Here is a 16,932-nt window from a genome sequence, read left to right as displayed (position 1 = left end):
CTTGACGGTTGCATGTGAATGCACCTTTAGGCGACGTCTATAATACACGAAGTAAGAAGTAGTAAGAAATTGACCAATCACAGTCGATTATTCTTCTCACATTCGACTGTGATTGGTCAATTTCTTACTCTTACTTCTTACTCCGTGTATTGTAGACGGGCCTTTAGATCATCCAATCAAACATTTTGCTGTCGCAGCGTGCCGCACATGAAAAGTTATTGAAAAGTCAGCTTTATTTGTGAACAAGCAGCCACGAGGGACGGACGTCTACGTCGGGAGCATGTTCTGTGATCACGGGTGCAACGTAACACGTGTTAGGTCGGGTACGTTTACTTGTAGAAACTAGAAAGAGAGAAGACGTAGTGGCTGTGGCTTCGCTGGCAACGCAACGAGTCTTCGTCGTCGCTGATCCGTAAGATCAGTTTAACGTTATTATCAGTCACGATATCGGATTCATGCTGCGATGCTGGGTTTCGTGTCGCCGTCTCGCGCACGGCGTTTCCGCGATCGAGTGTATATTCATGAGGCGCGATCCGTCTATCCCGACGAGATGCACACGTCGCACGCATTTTGGTAAACGGCAGTTATCTGACACGAGGACGGTAACGATCTGTCTACGGCGACCTGATCGCGAGTCGTGCTCGTGCCGTCTCGCGACGTCGCCGGGGAACGCATCGTCCGATATCGGCGACGCAAGCCGTTCCGCGTTCTCGCATCTCCCTAACCTGCCTAGCCGTTCTAACTGCATAACCTGACTCGCGTGCATAACATATTGCGCCCCCGATTATCCGTGCTGACGCGACCGGCCGCCCGGATGACGCAACGATGTCCTCGATCGCGCGGCATCGGTTGCGTCGATCTCGGCCCGATCAGACATGTGGCTGCGCGTCGCGTCGCGTTGCGTCGAAAGCATCGTGCCGAAACACGAACTGTTTTGGAGCGCGGCTTGTTTTCGTTGCACTGGAAAGTGGAGCATGCCTCGTGCTCCGGTTCCACGTGCTAATGTAGAGCATTACCAGATGGGTCGGCTTGGAAGGTGGATTTTACTTTCCAATTGAGAACGTTGAATCATATTTATAGTTTCTTTCCATTTACATCAAATCTCAGACAATTCTCATTTCTAATGTCGTAACTCGGTTGAATGCACGTTCCTTTTCATTCTAACAAGTGAGATCCGACTGAGTTTTTATTTACAATCTGCACAAGCTTGAGTCTTTTGTTATCTTACATTAAAAGTGAGATTTATAAACGTGTATGGTATGTGTTATGCGATAACTTTGTCACTAAAATAAGTAGTGTCGTCATTATCTGTAAAATACTATGACTTATTTAAAATACTAAGAGTGAAATATATAACTTATTATTCAATATCACTTGTGTATTAATGGAAAGTAATTTATATCGCCACGTTTATATTTACTGCTACGAAAGCTAAAGTTAGGAAATGAACCTATCTGTGCGTCATATCTCTTTTTACTGTGGCGCAAGATATCTTTGACGTGCATTGGGTCGTACATTCCAGCCCGATAAGCCGATTCCAAAAATCTTGAGGCAAAGTATTGAGATGCATTATACAACCGGTTAATATTTTCTTTTTTTTTTCTGTTTGTGCACAGATTGTAGCAGCGTTAGCGGAATACACGGATTACGTAACAAACACAAAATTGTACAGCGACAAAAGTTGTGCAGCCAAGACCCCAACCATTCACGCCCGAAACATAGATCTTGAGAAATTCGAGCGTTGCAACGGTGCAGAAGGGCTCTATGTGCTCCACCGTGACTTGGGCGAATGGTACTTTAGTTTCCAAGAGCTTGCTATTGTGGTATCGCGAGAGGTGCGTCCAGGTGGCCTGTAATCCGGGTGTGCAACAGCGACAAAATGCTCAACGAGATCAAGGCGGCGGTACTGTTCTTAGTAAATCTGATCGAAAAAAGCGAAAAATTTAGTCCCGATCAATTGGAATGCTTCAAGCTGCACCTGGTCGAACTGCTGACGGAACGCTTCAAAAATCACTGGTTCCCCGACAAACCGTTTAAAGGCCAGGGCTACCGTTGCATTCGCGTAAATGGCCACAATCGTCGAGACGCAACCCTGGAAAGTGCCGCGAACGCCGCTGGTGTCAAGTACGAGGACCTGGCATTACCGGTGGAATTGACGCTGTGGGTTGATCCTAACGAAGTCTGCTGTCGATTTGGCGAGAGCAAGGGGTCGTACTGTACGTTGGCATCATTCGATGATAAAGAAAACACCGTACCCATTTTTCAAGCCGAGCATAGTGAGAACATAGAGAACGAGAATAAGTCAGCCCACGTGGGGTCTATCAAGATACAGGTGAGTATTGATACATTAAAAGATTGAATTTACAATATTTATGCGGTGTGCAAATATGAATCTAAATTTAATAGAGCGAACAAAAGAATTTTTATAAATGTGTATTCAGAAAAACTTATTGTCTTAGAAATATTTAGTTTCATTAATTTATAAATGATCTTATTCCTTGTTACATATTTTTTCAATTGTGCAAAATGTTTGAAAAATTTATAAAATATTCGTCCAATCTACTTATCATAAATTGATATGCCAAATAGGTTGCATAAAATTATCGATTTACAAAACAAATTGAAGAATTAAAATTATTAGTTTTTGAAATAATTACATTGCTTTACAAATTTTTAATAATTTTTAATATGTATCAAAAAAGGAAACAAGTTTTTAAACGTATTTTAGGATGCTGAGTTTGAATCTGTCTCCAGAAAACTTATATCAGGTCGAATTTTTAAGATATAGCATGTCATTTTTAAGATTTCATTGCGAATAATTTGAATGCGACAAGTGATGAGCAAGGCAAGCGAAACCAATCCAAAGTCATATAAAAAAACAAAAATTAAACGTTTAGTTCTTGTGAATTGTCTTTTGATTTTAATAAAACTTTACTATATTGTGTAAAAATTATCTTTTGTATCTCAGAAACCTGATCCGATGGAAATATTTCGCAGATTCGGGTTCGGCATCCGAAATTATCCTAAAAATAGTCTTTATGTATTCTTGCATAAACGAAACCTTACTAGTGTTATTAATTATATTTACTATTAATTATATTATCATTCCATTCTTATCTTCTGTTTTTTATGCCCAATCTATTTCTATATTCGATGTAATATCTCTAAAATATATAAAATAATATTTCGATGTATTATAATTTCAGAAATCCCCTCTAACCGCAAGTATAGAACAACAACAATCGAAATCAAAACCATTAAGCATCGCTAATCAAAATCAACAGCATAGCAATAACGGTACAGGTAAGAGGCGCAACTTGAACAGTCCTAGATTGCATCTGAACAGAAATCGTTCGTGGTTTGGCCATTCCTTCAGTATGGGTTACGGCCCTCATCCAATCAGCCAGCCATGGTACAATGTAATGCCCCCGCATTTCCTCGGTGGCCCTTCTCCTCCACCCTTTATAGGACACCGAGGGAACAAGTGGGTACATCAACCTTCTTATCCCGCAGGACCCGCCCGTTTCCACCATTGGTCTCCCAAAGCTGCTCTTAAGGTATAAAGAGAATCGTTTTAAGAAAATAGTTAAGAAACCTGTTTCTTCTTGGAAAAAAAAAACAGAAAATTTGAAAGACACAAAATGTAATTGCTTGTTTTCCAGAAAATATTATTGAATCCATTATTAAAAGTATTTAAATTAAAATGTATTCATAATGACATTTATGCAGGTAGAGAATGTAAATGTAAATTTTTATATTGGGAACAGGTTTATTAACGCGTTTCAGTGACGAAAATTATCCATCCTGTAATTACAAATGACCTTGTTCGAACTAAGGCTTACGATTTTTTATGAGAGGTATTGCATTATTACACGTTACGTATATATAATAAAAATTGGAGTAAATGTTTAACTCCGGATGCAAGGTTGCTTGTAAAAAGATATACTAGTGCACTATAGCAATTCAAATAGAATAATAAGCAACGCAGTATATACGTGAAATGGAAATAGATGTCATATCATGACAAGTTATTTCTCCGATCAATTTTTGAAATAACTTAAACTTTATTCGGAATATACGCGTGATAATCTATCAAAGAGTTAAGAATTGAGAAAATTTGTTTATCTAATCAATCGCAAATTGATGAATTGTATATTTGCTTTGTTACATCTGTTTTGTTACATTTATTGTTGTCAAATGCGTTATTGAATCTGTATAATTGAATTGGCAACGCCATTTTTTTAAGCGTTAATAGTTTATAATAGGGCAGAATGGGAATAATTTCGAAAGTTTTGAAACTTGGTACAAAATTATTTATGGTATAAAATAAGATATAAGTTTATTATTTTAGGTCTGTTCTTTCTCGATAAATTTCCTGAACTGGTATACATCAGTGCAATAAGTTAAAGTGTAATAAATATAGTTTGTTTCACTTCAACTATTGCACCGTGAGCATCACCAATTCAGAGAATTTTTCGATAAAGAACACAGACTTTTTGCCACGTTGCATACGATAATATATTTATGTTTACCGACAAAGGCTATAACTTTATGTATTTCTTAAACGGTTTATCTGAGTTTCCTCCGACAAATCTTCCGAAGGTGATCCAGGACGGCCCATACGTTATGCGTACAGCTGTATAGTCTTAAAAAGACCATGATTAAAATTTTTTTATTTTACATTGAAAAGATATTTTTGTAATAAATAATACGTCATATGTGTGTGTGAAGTACAGAAAAGTTTTATTTTACATCAAAAGGAATGTCGACATCAAGTCCGAAAACTTTCGAAATTAATCCCGTTATTTGTCCCATTATAGTCTAATTTAAACTGGACTATAAATAACCGGTTTTGTTCCGATATGACTATTTGCTCTATAGTAGATTTTATTTACATATTATTAGCTATACATTGTAAAGAACTGAATGAAGTGTTAAAAAGTTACCTTTTATTTCGTGTGTATATATATATATATTATTACAATCGATTGTGATTGCGTGATAAACGTGATTTCAGTAGAATCTTGATTTCTATTTTGATTTGGATAAATTTGATTATACATATATGTTATTTTATTATATCGTCTAACAAGGTGTAAGAACAAATTCGTTCTACCCTCTCATGTAAGGGTAGAGTCGCGAATGCATTCTATTAATTTCCGTGCTTGGAGAAAAAAATCTACATTTGCTATTTAAAAATACTGCCGCTATTGAGATTTTTATCAATGATCAGTGCTATTGTTGGATCAACGAAGCGAAGCTGACACTAAAATTAATTGCGCTGCCATGTGCAGACGTTTAGATAAATTGTTGTCACGTTTGACACGAACGAGCGTCTCAAGTTCATTCTTGTGAATCACATATTATTTTTAACTTCAATGTTTTTGCGTATATTCGTTGTTTGTGTATATTCAGCTTCTTATGCGGAGTTAACGCGCATTCATCAAAGTGCAACATCAATGAATAGTAATATCAATGTGTGAATGTACATTCGGCCTTTTATATATGTATATTATTAGAGAATTTATGAGACATCAATAATATATATTTACTTATACATATGTTGGCTTTATATACATAATAGACGTACGTATTTTTTGTTTTTATTATGGGTGTGTTATGTTTATATATACTATATACATATATACACTGTGCGTGAATATGTCAGTGAAAAGTCAATGTCGGAAAGTGTAATTCTTAGTTGTGATTTATTTTGTAAGATCAGTTGTTCCTTCGAGACAGAATATAAATTCTAAACATTTAACTTAATTTCACGACAACTAGTCAGATTTATGCGTAATTAATCATCTAATTTCTACGTAACAGCTAGAGAAGTTTTTATATAGATTTTGAATTATAATTAATACATAGTCAGTAGTATAGAAATATACAATTTATTACGTATTTTGTCTGATAAGTTTTCATACGCTTATGTTTATATTATACATTTAGAAGAACCAAATTCATCAAACTCTAGATATTTTTTGATAATGGTTTTTATTTTTTATAGAATATGTGAAACGAGAATTACAGATTGTAGAATTTGTTAAAAATTGGATCTGTAACTTATCTTGTAAAATTATTTTACTATCTTAACTCGTTACTTTTCGATTTTTGGATATTCTATCTGAAATGCTGAGGATTCGACGGACCTAATTCGAGATGTGCAATTAACATTGTGCAATATTTGTTGTACAATGAATAAAAGCGAATCTTCTCGAAGGAACAATTTGTGTTACGTGAACAAATGACATTACGAATGTGTCTACAATTTCGAGATAAAAATCTCTGAGAAGCACAAGGTGCATTCCTACTACGCACTAACTGATAACAGGATTAACTTCTAAATAATCGTTTCGATAACACGGTAAAATCATGGGGATCGGAGAGTACGTTATATTTAATATCGCATGGTAAAGAGAGAGAATTATAGCCCGATATATACGGACTGGTATATCACTGTTACCGGATGACGCGAATGACGAAGATTAATCTAGATGTGTATCGTAAAAAAATAGACTACGTTAGATGACATTTTAATCAAGGAATAGAATGACTCGTCGTAATATCTTCTCGCTGCCTTGTTTCGTGTAACGGAAGTGCCGCAATTTCATTTCAAACGCCTCCATTTTGAGACAATGATTGCTAGCGTTCAGCAAAGTGAATTGGTTTTCTTTTCGACGAATAGATTGCAACACAGCCAACCTTTTTGCTTACGTGAATTAATTATAACGTTAGATAAATTCATCAATAATGTTAGAAAAACTACATTTAACAGTCTATTAGTCTCGAGATAATTTGGTTTATGTAATAGAGATAAAATCGAGACGATGAAACGGTGTCTCCGTTACGATGAAGAAAAGCCGGTGTGAACCAGGTCGTCCCATATGTAGCGCAATTCTGCAACTTTCACAGTTTTACAGTTAGCACCGTTCGCTAAATGCATGCAATCTGCCCTAGTGTAGGAACTTTGTGTTCAATTTGTTAAAACCTTATTCAGAGAAGTTATGTTGTTGTTATGTAGGAATATGGAAAGTCTATATATATATATATAGATATTATATATACATATATATAAATATATTACAGTATATGTATGTATTGTAGAATTAAGCAATATTGCATTCGGACATATTCTTTTATTAATATTCTTACATAATACATATATATAATATATACACGTATATATATATGTGCATACGTGTATATATATGGCGTAGCCACACATATATATGTACACACATGCACATATATACGCGCATAAAAGTATATGTATGTATATATCAATGAAGGAAGGAGAGGCGCTCAACATTTGAAATGTTCCAAACTTTCTAACTGTGTTCACACGTAAGAAGAAACCGAATGCGACAACAACGTACCTTTTCTTAATGATAAGTAGGTAGTCAATTATTTTATACGAGCCAGACACATATATACACGCGCGCGTATTGCGTGCCTTGCGTGTTCAAACGGTAAAACGCAGTAGACAGATGTACTCGCGTAAAAAAAACCTTTGTAATAGAAAATTTGGAATGCGATGTGCGTGAGATGATCAGAACGAACATTAGTACGATAAGCAGATCAGCGGTTTGCGATCCACGAAACCACTTTGTACTTATCCTACTTTCGCCGGACGTTTTAGCACTTTGAATCAAGCGGCTCTGTTTTGCGTTTTATTTTCGGCTCGGTTTATCAGGCTTGTACATCTAAATGGGACTCTGCATTCATACGATGTAGTATTGAAAGAGGAAAGTCGATGAAACGAATAATAGATTATAAAAGGATCTCGGTCGCGAGGCGCGAGTCGAATTGACGCCACGTGTCGCGCGATCGGTGGATTCAAAGTGTTAAATCGCGTTATAGGAGAGCACGAGTATCGGTGCCTTTTTCCCTTGAAAAAAAAAAAAACTGCCGAGCGGCATTTAAGTGACTTCGTTGATTTGTATACCACGTTATTTCGTCGTGCGTTTACTCACGAGAGCGAGATCGTATTTCACATTTTCCATGACACGCAGAATTCTCCACTAATGAGACATTGATGAGACAACCGACCGGATATTTACCGGATTGTCGCATATCTAAGAACGTATTAATGTTTGGATCATTTCGATTGTAGGGTATAAAGCACCATATAAACGTATACATATACATATATATATCTCCTCTAATGCTGTGTCATACGTTGTAGGGATATTTCTTCTTGCATAGCTATTGCGATGATACTAGATGAATGTCGAGAAAAACAGTCCGATTTTCTTCTAATATAACTTCGAGATAAAGTAGTAAACTATAAAAATGTGGTTGTCAATTGTTCATTTAAATCGGAACGAGTCAATGCATTCTGAAGAATTTAAGATAATTTATTATATTTTAATAAGATTTTTATATTTTAAAGATTTTACTGATCTGCGAAAAATTATATTAACATCACGGAAGAAATTCTGTTAACTTAATTTGTAAATAGTAAATTAAAAAAAAACACAATTTGTAACCTTTCGTAAATCCGAATAGGTGAAGGACGTACATTTATTTATAGAATTCTTAAAAAAAATGTTTGCTAATATTGCAGTTATATTTAAAAGGACAAATTTTATCTTGACACATGGAAAGAATGGTTTTGCTGAGGTATCTAAAAATTTAGCTAGATATAGATCTGAAAATCAAAATAATTATATAGGACTGAAGCTGGTTGCAAGAATATCAAAATTTTTGCAACATGGCTTATCATGAGATTTCTACGTAATTATTTTGATCTAAAATTGATTTTAGATTTGCAGGTATCTAGCTAAATTTTTAGTGGTACTTCATCAAAATCGTTCTTTCCATGAAAATGGATTGCGTTAATTTCAAAGAAAGAGAGAGAGAAAAATTACGTGATGTTGAATAATTAAAACGACGATTGAAAGAAAGAAGGAAGGAAGGGAAACCATTGCTGTTCTGCTCATTCTGTCGTACGATCTTTGCGCATTTCTAAAAAAGTACCCGATACAATACGGCTGCGTTCGACACACTTTGTTTTACGCGTTTATCTGATGTAATATCATACATTTCAGCAACAATTACTTATCAGCATACTTTCGATAGTACCCATGTCTTGTACTTCACACGACACTCAAATACTACGTCTCTTATACATTTTGCAATCGAGGCTAACGAGAATGTACGATTCCGTCGTGTTTAATCAATCAAATTTTATCCTTGAATGCGTCTGCTCACGTGGCCAGGCTAGACGTAGCGCTTTTGGAATGTCTCGATTAGGACACGTCGGCGCTTCGTGTTCGCACCGTAAACGCGAAGTGACGATCACCGATCGGGGTCGCGTAGGACTCTCGGCCGCGGCCGATGCTACTTGCACAGCAAATAGATAAGGGTTTCCTCTGTCGTACGTAGTTTTATGATGTAGCGTCAATTGCTAACGCAGCCTGCGAAATCAAAGGCGTTACAAACCGCGTCGCGTCGCGATTTAGAGGAAAAAAAAACATAGAAAGAGGAAAAGGAAACAGAATTGCCTTTTCGAGACCAGAGTGTCAATCATGTAATTTTTTTCCCCGGGGTGGAAACGTGAGAAATGAAAATTTGTTGTATGTATGTGTGTACATGTACGTACATTCGTATATACATAAAAAAATGTCACTTTTCATGTTTTCACTCTAGAGAAAAAATTACATGATTGATATCCATCGCTGGGGATGCAACGCTGCGATATTTTCCAAGTTGAGCTTAATAGATATTTCTCGTAGTTATCACAGAAATTACCGGTAATTTATTTAATACGTATATATGAGATTCTTATGAGATATGACAATGTTGTAGACTGTAATTATGTATTATCACATGTGTTAGTTTTATTATCATATTAATTTTATTGCAGTATAATTTTTCTCATCGTTCGAAAATATCATAGTACAGCATTAACGGCGCTACCACAATGAACATTTACTACTTTTTATTTTTAAGATTTTATAAATACGTAAATATATCTATATATACATATACATATAATGTATATATATTTAAATTTGCATAAATTTTTTTATATAGCGAATAAAATAATCTTATTTACATGCGATAAAGGAAAGGATTATTCTAAGCTGCGTTTGTAATGCCTTTGTTTTCACAGTCCGCACCAGAGTTTTAACATTGTTGTCAGTAGTGATTATTGTCTGATCAGAACAAGCGTCGACCATTGTCGCACTCTGTATATATACATAAATATTATACGAATGTTATACATGCATACACAGGATTGTTCAAGGAAGGTATTTACAAGTAATTATTCGCTGCAAGTAATATATTTTTTACTCTTGGAAATTTAATCGTATATCTGTTTTGTAATGTGCGTTTTGTCGTATCGAATTTAATTAATTTAATTTATTTAATTATTCGACGTCTAGTATTTTATGATAGATATGACTAATATGACTTATTTACAACGACTGTTTAAATATGGCTATACTTGATTTTTTTTTTGTTACAATAAACGACTCATGCAAATATTTTAATTAAAACTAACATGAAATTATAGTGGCCGACGTTTGCGCGGAATTTTTTGCGCGGCCGAGAAACAAGGATATACTGTGTTTGAACGTATGGCATCACTTCTCTTCTGTTTGCAAAAGAAACCGGATAATATTTGATTGTTCTGTTCGCGAGACGTTGGAATATTTGTTCTGAAAAATAAGTAGAATTAATTTATTTGTAACTATTAATCACTTCTTCTGGCAATCCCGTATGTATTTCTCAAATCGGAAAGGAAGCAACATTGGTCAACGTGCTGATGATCAGTAAAACCGTAAAAAATTAGCTTATCGAATAACTTGTGCATTTAGGCAAAGTTAACTTCAACTGCATTATGAAATCCCGACCGATGTGTACTCGCGGTCCTGTTTCGAAATGTGGCAGTTTTTTCTATAAAGTTCAAGCACAGATACACTTTGATTCGACGATTTCTCAAGTATTCTATTTGACATGATATCGTGAACATTTAATGTTATTATAATTGTATTAACGCCATTAACGACTTATAATTAAATAAATCATGTATGGGGATGTAACACACATTTAATAAATACTTTTGCAAATCAGTGTGCGCTGCGTCATACGTTATCCGTCTTTATGTGTCTTATACAAAAAAAGCTATTTGTCTATATAATTTTTACACAAACATTTTTATTTCTTTGTAATTATTGTTTCTATGTAATTAGTGTTGAAATTTTTACAAAGACAGATTTTTGTTCATCTTTTCGTAGTAATGTTAATATATTAATAATTAATTATGTAAAACACTAATAAAATAATTTAAGTCTATCAATACTAATATCACGCTTGCACATATTTTTTCGAATATTTTCTGTTCACATGTATATGTATTTTCTGATTTTTATGCACCAATTGTTAAATGTTTTATAATATTATCGTGACTTAATTCGATTAAACTTCGATTAATTGGTGATTAATTTATCAAGTAATTAGTAATGTATACGGTAAATCATTAATTTTTTGCTCTAAGCGATCGCTCCGAGTTGAGTTAATCGCTAATTAAGTTAACTGACAATTAACTAATCAAGTACTTGTATTAATTTGTTGACACGAACCGAATTAATTCTTTGTAGGAATGGAAAGTGAAGTATTACTTTCTATCTCTGATTCTTTGCTATTAATTGACTCATGAAAAGAAAGATTAGATTCGGAACGATTTACAGAGTTAGAAATTTAGTTTTGAACGATATGTTAATCGCAATTAACTATCAAGTACTGCTTTTTACGTATATTATTTTGTTAACACGAATATATAATAACTAATTTTTTGTTTGACAATAGATAGAAAGATTAGATTGGGGTGACAAGTTATGGAGCTAATTGTAAAAATTTTGTTGCAAGCGATATTTTATTACGTCGCACTAATTGAATTAATCTCCGGTTAATGTCTGTTTCCATCAGTGTAGATTAACTTTAATCCCGATTCAACTTTTCAACTTTCTAGTTGTAAAAATTATAAAAAGATGAAGAGAAAAGAGAGAAAGCCGATACTTTTACCATCTCCAATTCGCTTGATTGATCGATTAAAGTTGAATCGGGATTAAAATTGATCTACATTCGTGGAAACAGGCATAAGTTAATCGGGGCTTGGTCGAAGTGAATACATCCCTGGATCCCAGCTTGGACCCGAAAACTCAACGTAACGATCACAGCACTGATTTGGAGTTGTTCGTGCTGGCTCGTGCCGACCGACAAAGACGGCAGGTGACGACGACGGACGATGAGCGGGCCTCCTTTCGCGATGTCGGTCTTCTCGCGATAAAGGAAAGACAAAGAAAAACAAAGAATATGCCCTGTCGCGTTTTATTCGCGGTGTGAATCCTCCCCGCGTGCGCGATTAATCGTCCGCGGGCGCGCGAGACGGCCCTGTCATTTCTGCACTCCACGTCGCGGACGCCGAGCCGAGGGAAGGACAGGGTTATGAGGCGCCAACGGAATCGCAGTGCTCGCGCCGTTAGACATTATTTTTGCATCGTTACCGATACCGTTCTCAGCGTGACCGGTCACCATGGCGGAGAAGTGCAAGGTACGTGATACGTGGTTAAAGGGCCGCGAGTATTCGGAGTATTCCCGCCGATGACAGCTGGCCGCGGAGAGAGATTGCCAACGTGGCGACGGACAGCTGACTACGAGACGGATGACTCGACCTGGAGAGATCTCCTCTCGAATAAGCAACGGGAACGTTCTCGTTCACTTTCCACGCGATTATCCGCTTGATCTCTCGTGTTGCCTCGACCGAGATTTATTGAAGCAATTCGTTTTACACGCGCACACGTGTACGTGCTACGCGTGATTACTCGCGAGATGCATTTCCCTGGGAATGCGTTTAAATCTCATATCTTTGTTCCGTAAAGGTACCTTGCTTTGCGTCTTTCTGTACATTTCACTTGAAATATCAAGCAGATAAAAGATTGATGGAAAGATATATTGGATATTTTCCATTTAATGACACAAACATTCTATCTTTCTTGACATTCCATGACAAAGAACAAAAAACAACAATTGTATCATCAAATATTATGTTTTCTTTAATGTCAAGAATTTTATTTATAGTAATACGTGCTATTATATTGCAGTGTAATTGAGTAATTGTAACAGCTGATTTGTTAATTGCATTTTAATGACAATGATGTGATGGAATTGTGACTGCGCTAAAACAATTGTTTCTTTCAATCTTAATATTTTATATAATTACATATTGTATATACATATAATAATTACCTCCTCTGTTTGTAGCAATAATATCTTGTTTGACATAAATATTGATTCTTGTTCTCAATTAGTAATATTGTTATAAAATATTTGGAACATTTTGGTAAGCTTATATCAACCACTGTCAACAGGGATGCGGTTGTAAGTGCAGCACTTGCAGCCAGGATAATCAGCAGCACTGTGACATGCATTTGCATGCGGAGATAGAGAACTTGCGCCAACGACTACTCGAGAGAGACAATCACATTGTGACAATGGAGACGCAATTCTTAAACGAGGCCGATAAGTTCCCAAATGGAGAATTAGCTTCCATGAAGGAGGAACTGTTGATATGGCAGGAGAAGTATTCACGTTTGCATGAAGCACACAAGAGGGTTCAAAAGGTCAATCAAAATCTGGAGGATAAATTGCTGCGAATAGTGGACAAATGCGAGACGGAGAAAAGTGCCTTCACGAAGGACATAGCGACTCTGTCTCACAGATTAGCCGATGCGAATTATACGATACATCGATTAACTCAAGATAATGCAAGTATTTCATTTTTATATATATTCTAAAGTGTTTACATTTTTTATAATAATCTTTTATTTGATGTTTTTCTTGTTGAGCTTTATTTTATAAATAAAGAGAATGCTACTTACGCGATTAATTTATATTTATACATTCTATATGAAAAACATATTTTCTCTCTTTCAGGAAAAATATAGAAACGACGTTAGTTTGGCTATTCAGTTGCTTCAATGCAAACCTTCTAATTTCGTGGGTCAGAAATATGATTCGGTAAGATATTGTCAAATATAAATCTCATGCTTATATATTAATTTAAAAGTTATATTTTGGCAATATATTCTTTTCTTATCTTTCCCTCATTTATTTATTTATCGTCATTCACTCTTTAGTTTCTATATAAATTTTATGTGTTGGCATACTTAAATGTTGCAATGACATTTTACTTGTATTTTTATAACGTCGTGTTAGCGTCTTATTTTTATTTTACGCACCAACAACTTTATACATGCGCGCGCATAAACCTTTGTATTTCTCGTTTATATTTACATCTACAAGCATTTGTGAATTTATTAAGAAATTATAATGATGTGACGGATATATATTATATGTTTAGATATTTTTACATACTTTATTTAAAAAAAAATTATTTATCGTGGATTTAAGAATGTCTTTCTGAACTTGACACAGGCAAGTCGATGTTTATTAAGTAACATTTAGGACTAATCTACAATGTGCTTTCTGTCTCTTGCTTTTTACCATTTTTATCTCTCTTATCTTTGTTTACTTCTTATTCTGTATCTTCATTTTCTGTCGAGATAAAAATTGACAATCTTCGGAAGAGACAAGAAACAATTATGTAAAATAGTCGCAAATAGAGAAAAAGACAAGAGATAAGGAGCAATAAATAGGAAGCAAAGAGCATTTTAGGTTAATGTTTAAAGGCACAATAAGCGTCTGTTATTGACATTCAAAATAAAAATAAAGATTCAAGACTGTTACCTTTTTTGAAATTGCAGCTGCCTTCTGAGGTGCAGGCTAAAGTGCGAACATACGTCGCGCAGAAGCGATGCTCCACGCAGGATACGACGCAGCCGGACATAAAGAGTATCACCGTGCCGATATCCACATTTCCGCCGACAGCGATGGTGTACAATGTCACCAAGCCTACGGTGGAAAAGCACAGTGACGACGATAGCGACGATAGCAAGCCGCCGATGGATATGGTGTCAGCGGCAATTATGGCGAAAGTGTTGGAAGATCGCGAGAAGGAGAGAATTTTAGCTAAACATTGCGATACGTGCACATGTCACAGAAGCATCCTCACAGTAGACACGGAGACACAAACGTGTGTGCCTGATACGTTTCCTATTTCTGAGAGTTATACATACAGCGTCGAGAAACAAGCATCAGAAGGCACGCTGAATGACGATAAGTATCAAAGCAAAGATAAACTTCAATCGAATCTCGCAACCCATACGGTCTTTTATGAGATCAACGAGAATGGCAACAGGATTCGTCATCACATGAACGGCGATTACGTCAAGTACGCTTCGCAAGTTCCGTGTATCAAAGACAAGTTTGTTGGTAGGGCTAGTAGGAACGGGCAGGATTATACGATGGAGGAAGACGGTGTCATTACAAGAGCCAGTTTGAATAAAAAAAACTTGTCCCAGAATCACGAAAACAAACATTCGTCATCGTTTTCAAGATTAAACGATCTTAATAGAATAAATGTCGACAAGGCGTCGAAACCGCTCAGGGCCAACAAGTGTGATTCTCCAATCGATAGATCTGCGAAGCATTGGAGTGACAAAAACTTCTTCGGACATTTCGATACCGGCAATTTGATACGTGCGGATAATCGGTTCTCCGATAAGGAGCAGACGCACATTGATATTATTAACGATAGGCTATGGAAGAACAAGTGGACGAAGTCGACATCCGAAATAGACCCTTTGAGGGAGAATAAGAACAAAGCGAATCGCGATATCGAACTCGATATTATCAACGATCGCGATTGGAAGAATGACAGGTCAGCGGAGCGACTAGATATGCAGAATGCCGCGCAATTTACTGTGATCGAGGTCAAGAGTCCAGACAACAACGTAGCGAATCACAACGACGGCAGTCAGACTGAGGTAACGACCAGTCCGAGTTTCAGCAGCGACAGCATGGTCATCTCTAGTTCCGATCCGTCTAGCAGTTGCAGCGACGTTGCGCAATCGCTGACCGGTGGTGCCTTCAATTCGAGCGCCAAGTCCAACTTGAGTCAGAATCGCGTGACTGGTCCGCGGAATTGTCTGGTCCGCGTCACGCCAGGTTCCAAAAATATTCTGCTGGACAACGCTGGCCATTATAAGATGTACAGCAGTAACGGTGGCAGTAATGGCAAAATTAGCACCGTCTTGGTGCACGCGAAAAAGACATCTCGAGCCGGTTCCGAGGGTTCGACTTCGACTGGTAGCGACGATAATTCGCCACCGCCGGTGTTACTGCAGGACAATCAATTGCAACGAGTGGCCGAATGGGTGCAATCATCGATGTGCGTGGAGAATTCCGCGTCGCATGATAGCAATAAGATCAAGTGTGTGGAGAACACTGTGAGCGACAATTCATCATCCGTGTATCCGAACGATTCTGTTGCAAAGCGCAAATCCTCGGAGCAAGACGGAGATTTGATTCGCAATATTCGAGATGTGCCGAAGAACATTGAGGATTATAACGAAAGAGATGTAAATAATGAACCCATTGATATTAATATCTTATCTGAGCACATAGACGAGAGTAAAAATCTCATAACATTTGAGGACGACCATTTGCTGAAGGATTTTCGCAAGGATTTAGATTACGAGGTAAAAGTCACGAAAGAAATGGAGGAGACGTATCTGAAACTAGCGGCGAGTCTGGATCCGGTAACATTGAGCTTGTCAAGTACCAACAATGCCGAATTAACGATTGAAAAATACAGGAAGGATCATAAGAGGCTTCACATGCTGCGAGTTCAAGATAAGGCGGGATCAAAAGCTTAACGTGTATCTCAGCGAATTCTTCGAAGACAATTGACTATATCAAGCAGGGAGTTCCTTTAAAGATATAACAGAGCATTATTTTTTGTAACTATATTGAAGTAAGGTTGTACCACACACACACACACACACACACACACACACA

The 16,932-nt window shown here is 36.5% G+C and overlaps 2 protein-coding genes across 3 annotated transcripts; both read left to right on the top strand.

Annotated features, from left to right (window-relative positions):
* The first annotated feature begins 293 nt into the window (after positions 1 to 293).
* On the top strand, positions 294 to 3,631 carry LOC108760694 (protein BTG3). Of its 2 annotated transcripts, none has more exons than XM_018506779.1 (3): positions 294 to 412; positions 1,617 to 2,332; positions 3,207 to 3,631. In XM_018506779.1, the coding sequence occupies exons 2-3, from the start codon at positions 1,880 to 1,882 to the stop codon at positions 3,561 to 3,563; spliced, it is 810 nt and encodes a 269-aa protein (XP_018362281.1). In that variant the 5' UTR covers positions 294 to 412; positions 1,617 to 1,879; the 3' UTR covers positions 3,564 to 3,631. The 2 variants fall into 2 exon arrangements, with proteins under 2 accessions (XP_018362281.1, XP_018362282.1); XM_018506780.1 differs by lacking the exon at positions 294 to 412 and adding an exon at positions 983 to 1,036.
* Positions 3,632 to 12,141: 8,510 nt separating this feature from the next.
* Positions 12,142 to 16,914, top strand: LOC108760651 (uncharacterized). Its single transcript, XM_018506716.1, has 4 exons — positions 12,142 to 12,565; positions 13,383 to 13,778; positions 13,948 to 14,031; positions 14,778 to 16,914. The coding sequence occupies exons 1-4, from the start codon at positions 12,548 to 12,550 to the stop codon at positions 16,788 to 16,790; spliced, it is 2,511 nt and encodes an 836-aa protein (XP_018362218.1). The 5' UTR covers positions 12,142 to 12,547; the 3' UTR covers positions 16,791 to 16,914.
* Positions 16,915 to 16,932: the final 18 nt, after the last annotated feature.

The sequence above is a fragment of the Trachymyrmex cornetzi genome, unplaced genomic scaffold, assembly GCF_001594075.2.
Source record: "Trachymyrmex cornetzi isolate Tcor2-1 unplaced genomic scaffold, Tcor1.1 scaffold23, whole genome shotgun sequence".
In the NCBI taxonomy this organism is placed as follows: domain Eukaryota; kingdom Metazoa; phylum Arthropoda; class Insecta; order Hymenoptera; family Formicidae; genus Trachymyrmex; species Trachymyrmex cornetzi.
Note: the sequence above shows the minus strand (reverse complement) of the source record. Positions and strands in the feature narration are given on the sequence as shown.

What these genes read in the sequence shown, in the direction of transcription:
- LOC108760651 (XM_018506716.1), top strand. An exon ending in ATCGATTAACTCAAGATAAT is followed by an intron (nt 13,779 to 13,947) that starts GCAAGTATTTCA and finishes TCTCTCTTTCAG; the next exon opens with GAAAAATATAGAAACGACGT. An exon ending in TGGGTCAGAAATATGATTCG is followed by an intron (nt 14,032 to 14,777) that starts GTAAGATATTGT and finishes TTGAAATTGCAG; the next exon opens with CTGCCTTCTGAGGTGCAGGC.
- LOC108760694 (XM_018506779.1), top strand. Translation starts at nt 1,880, where the DNA reads ATGCTCAACGAGATCAAGGCGGCGGTACTGTTCTTAGTAAATCTGATC. An exon ending in TGGGGTCTATCAAGATACAG is followed by an intron (nt 2,333 to 3,206) that starts GTGAGTATTGAT and finishes TTATAATTTCAG; the next exon opens with AAATCCCCTCTAACCGCAAG.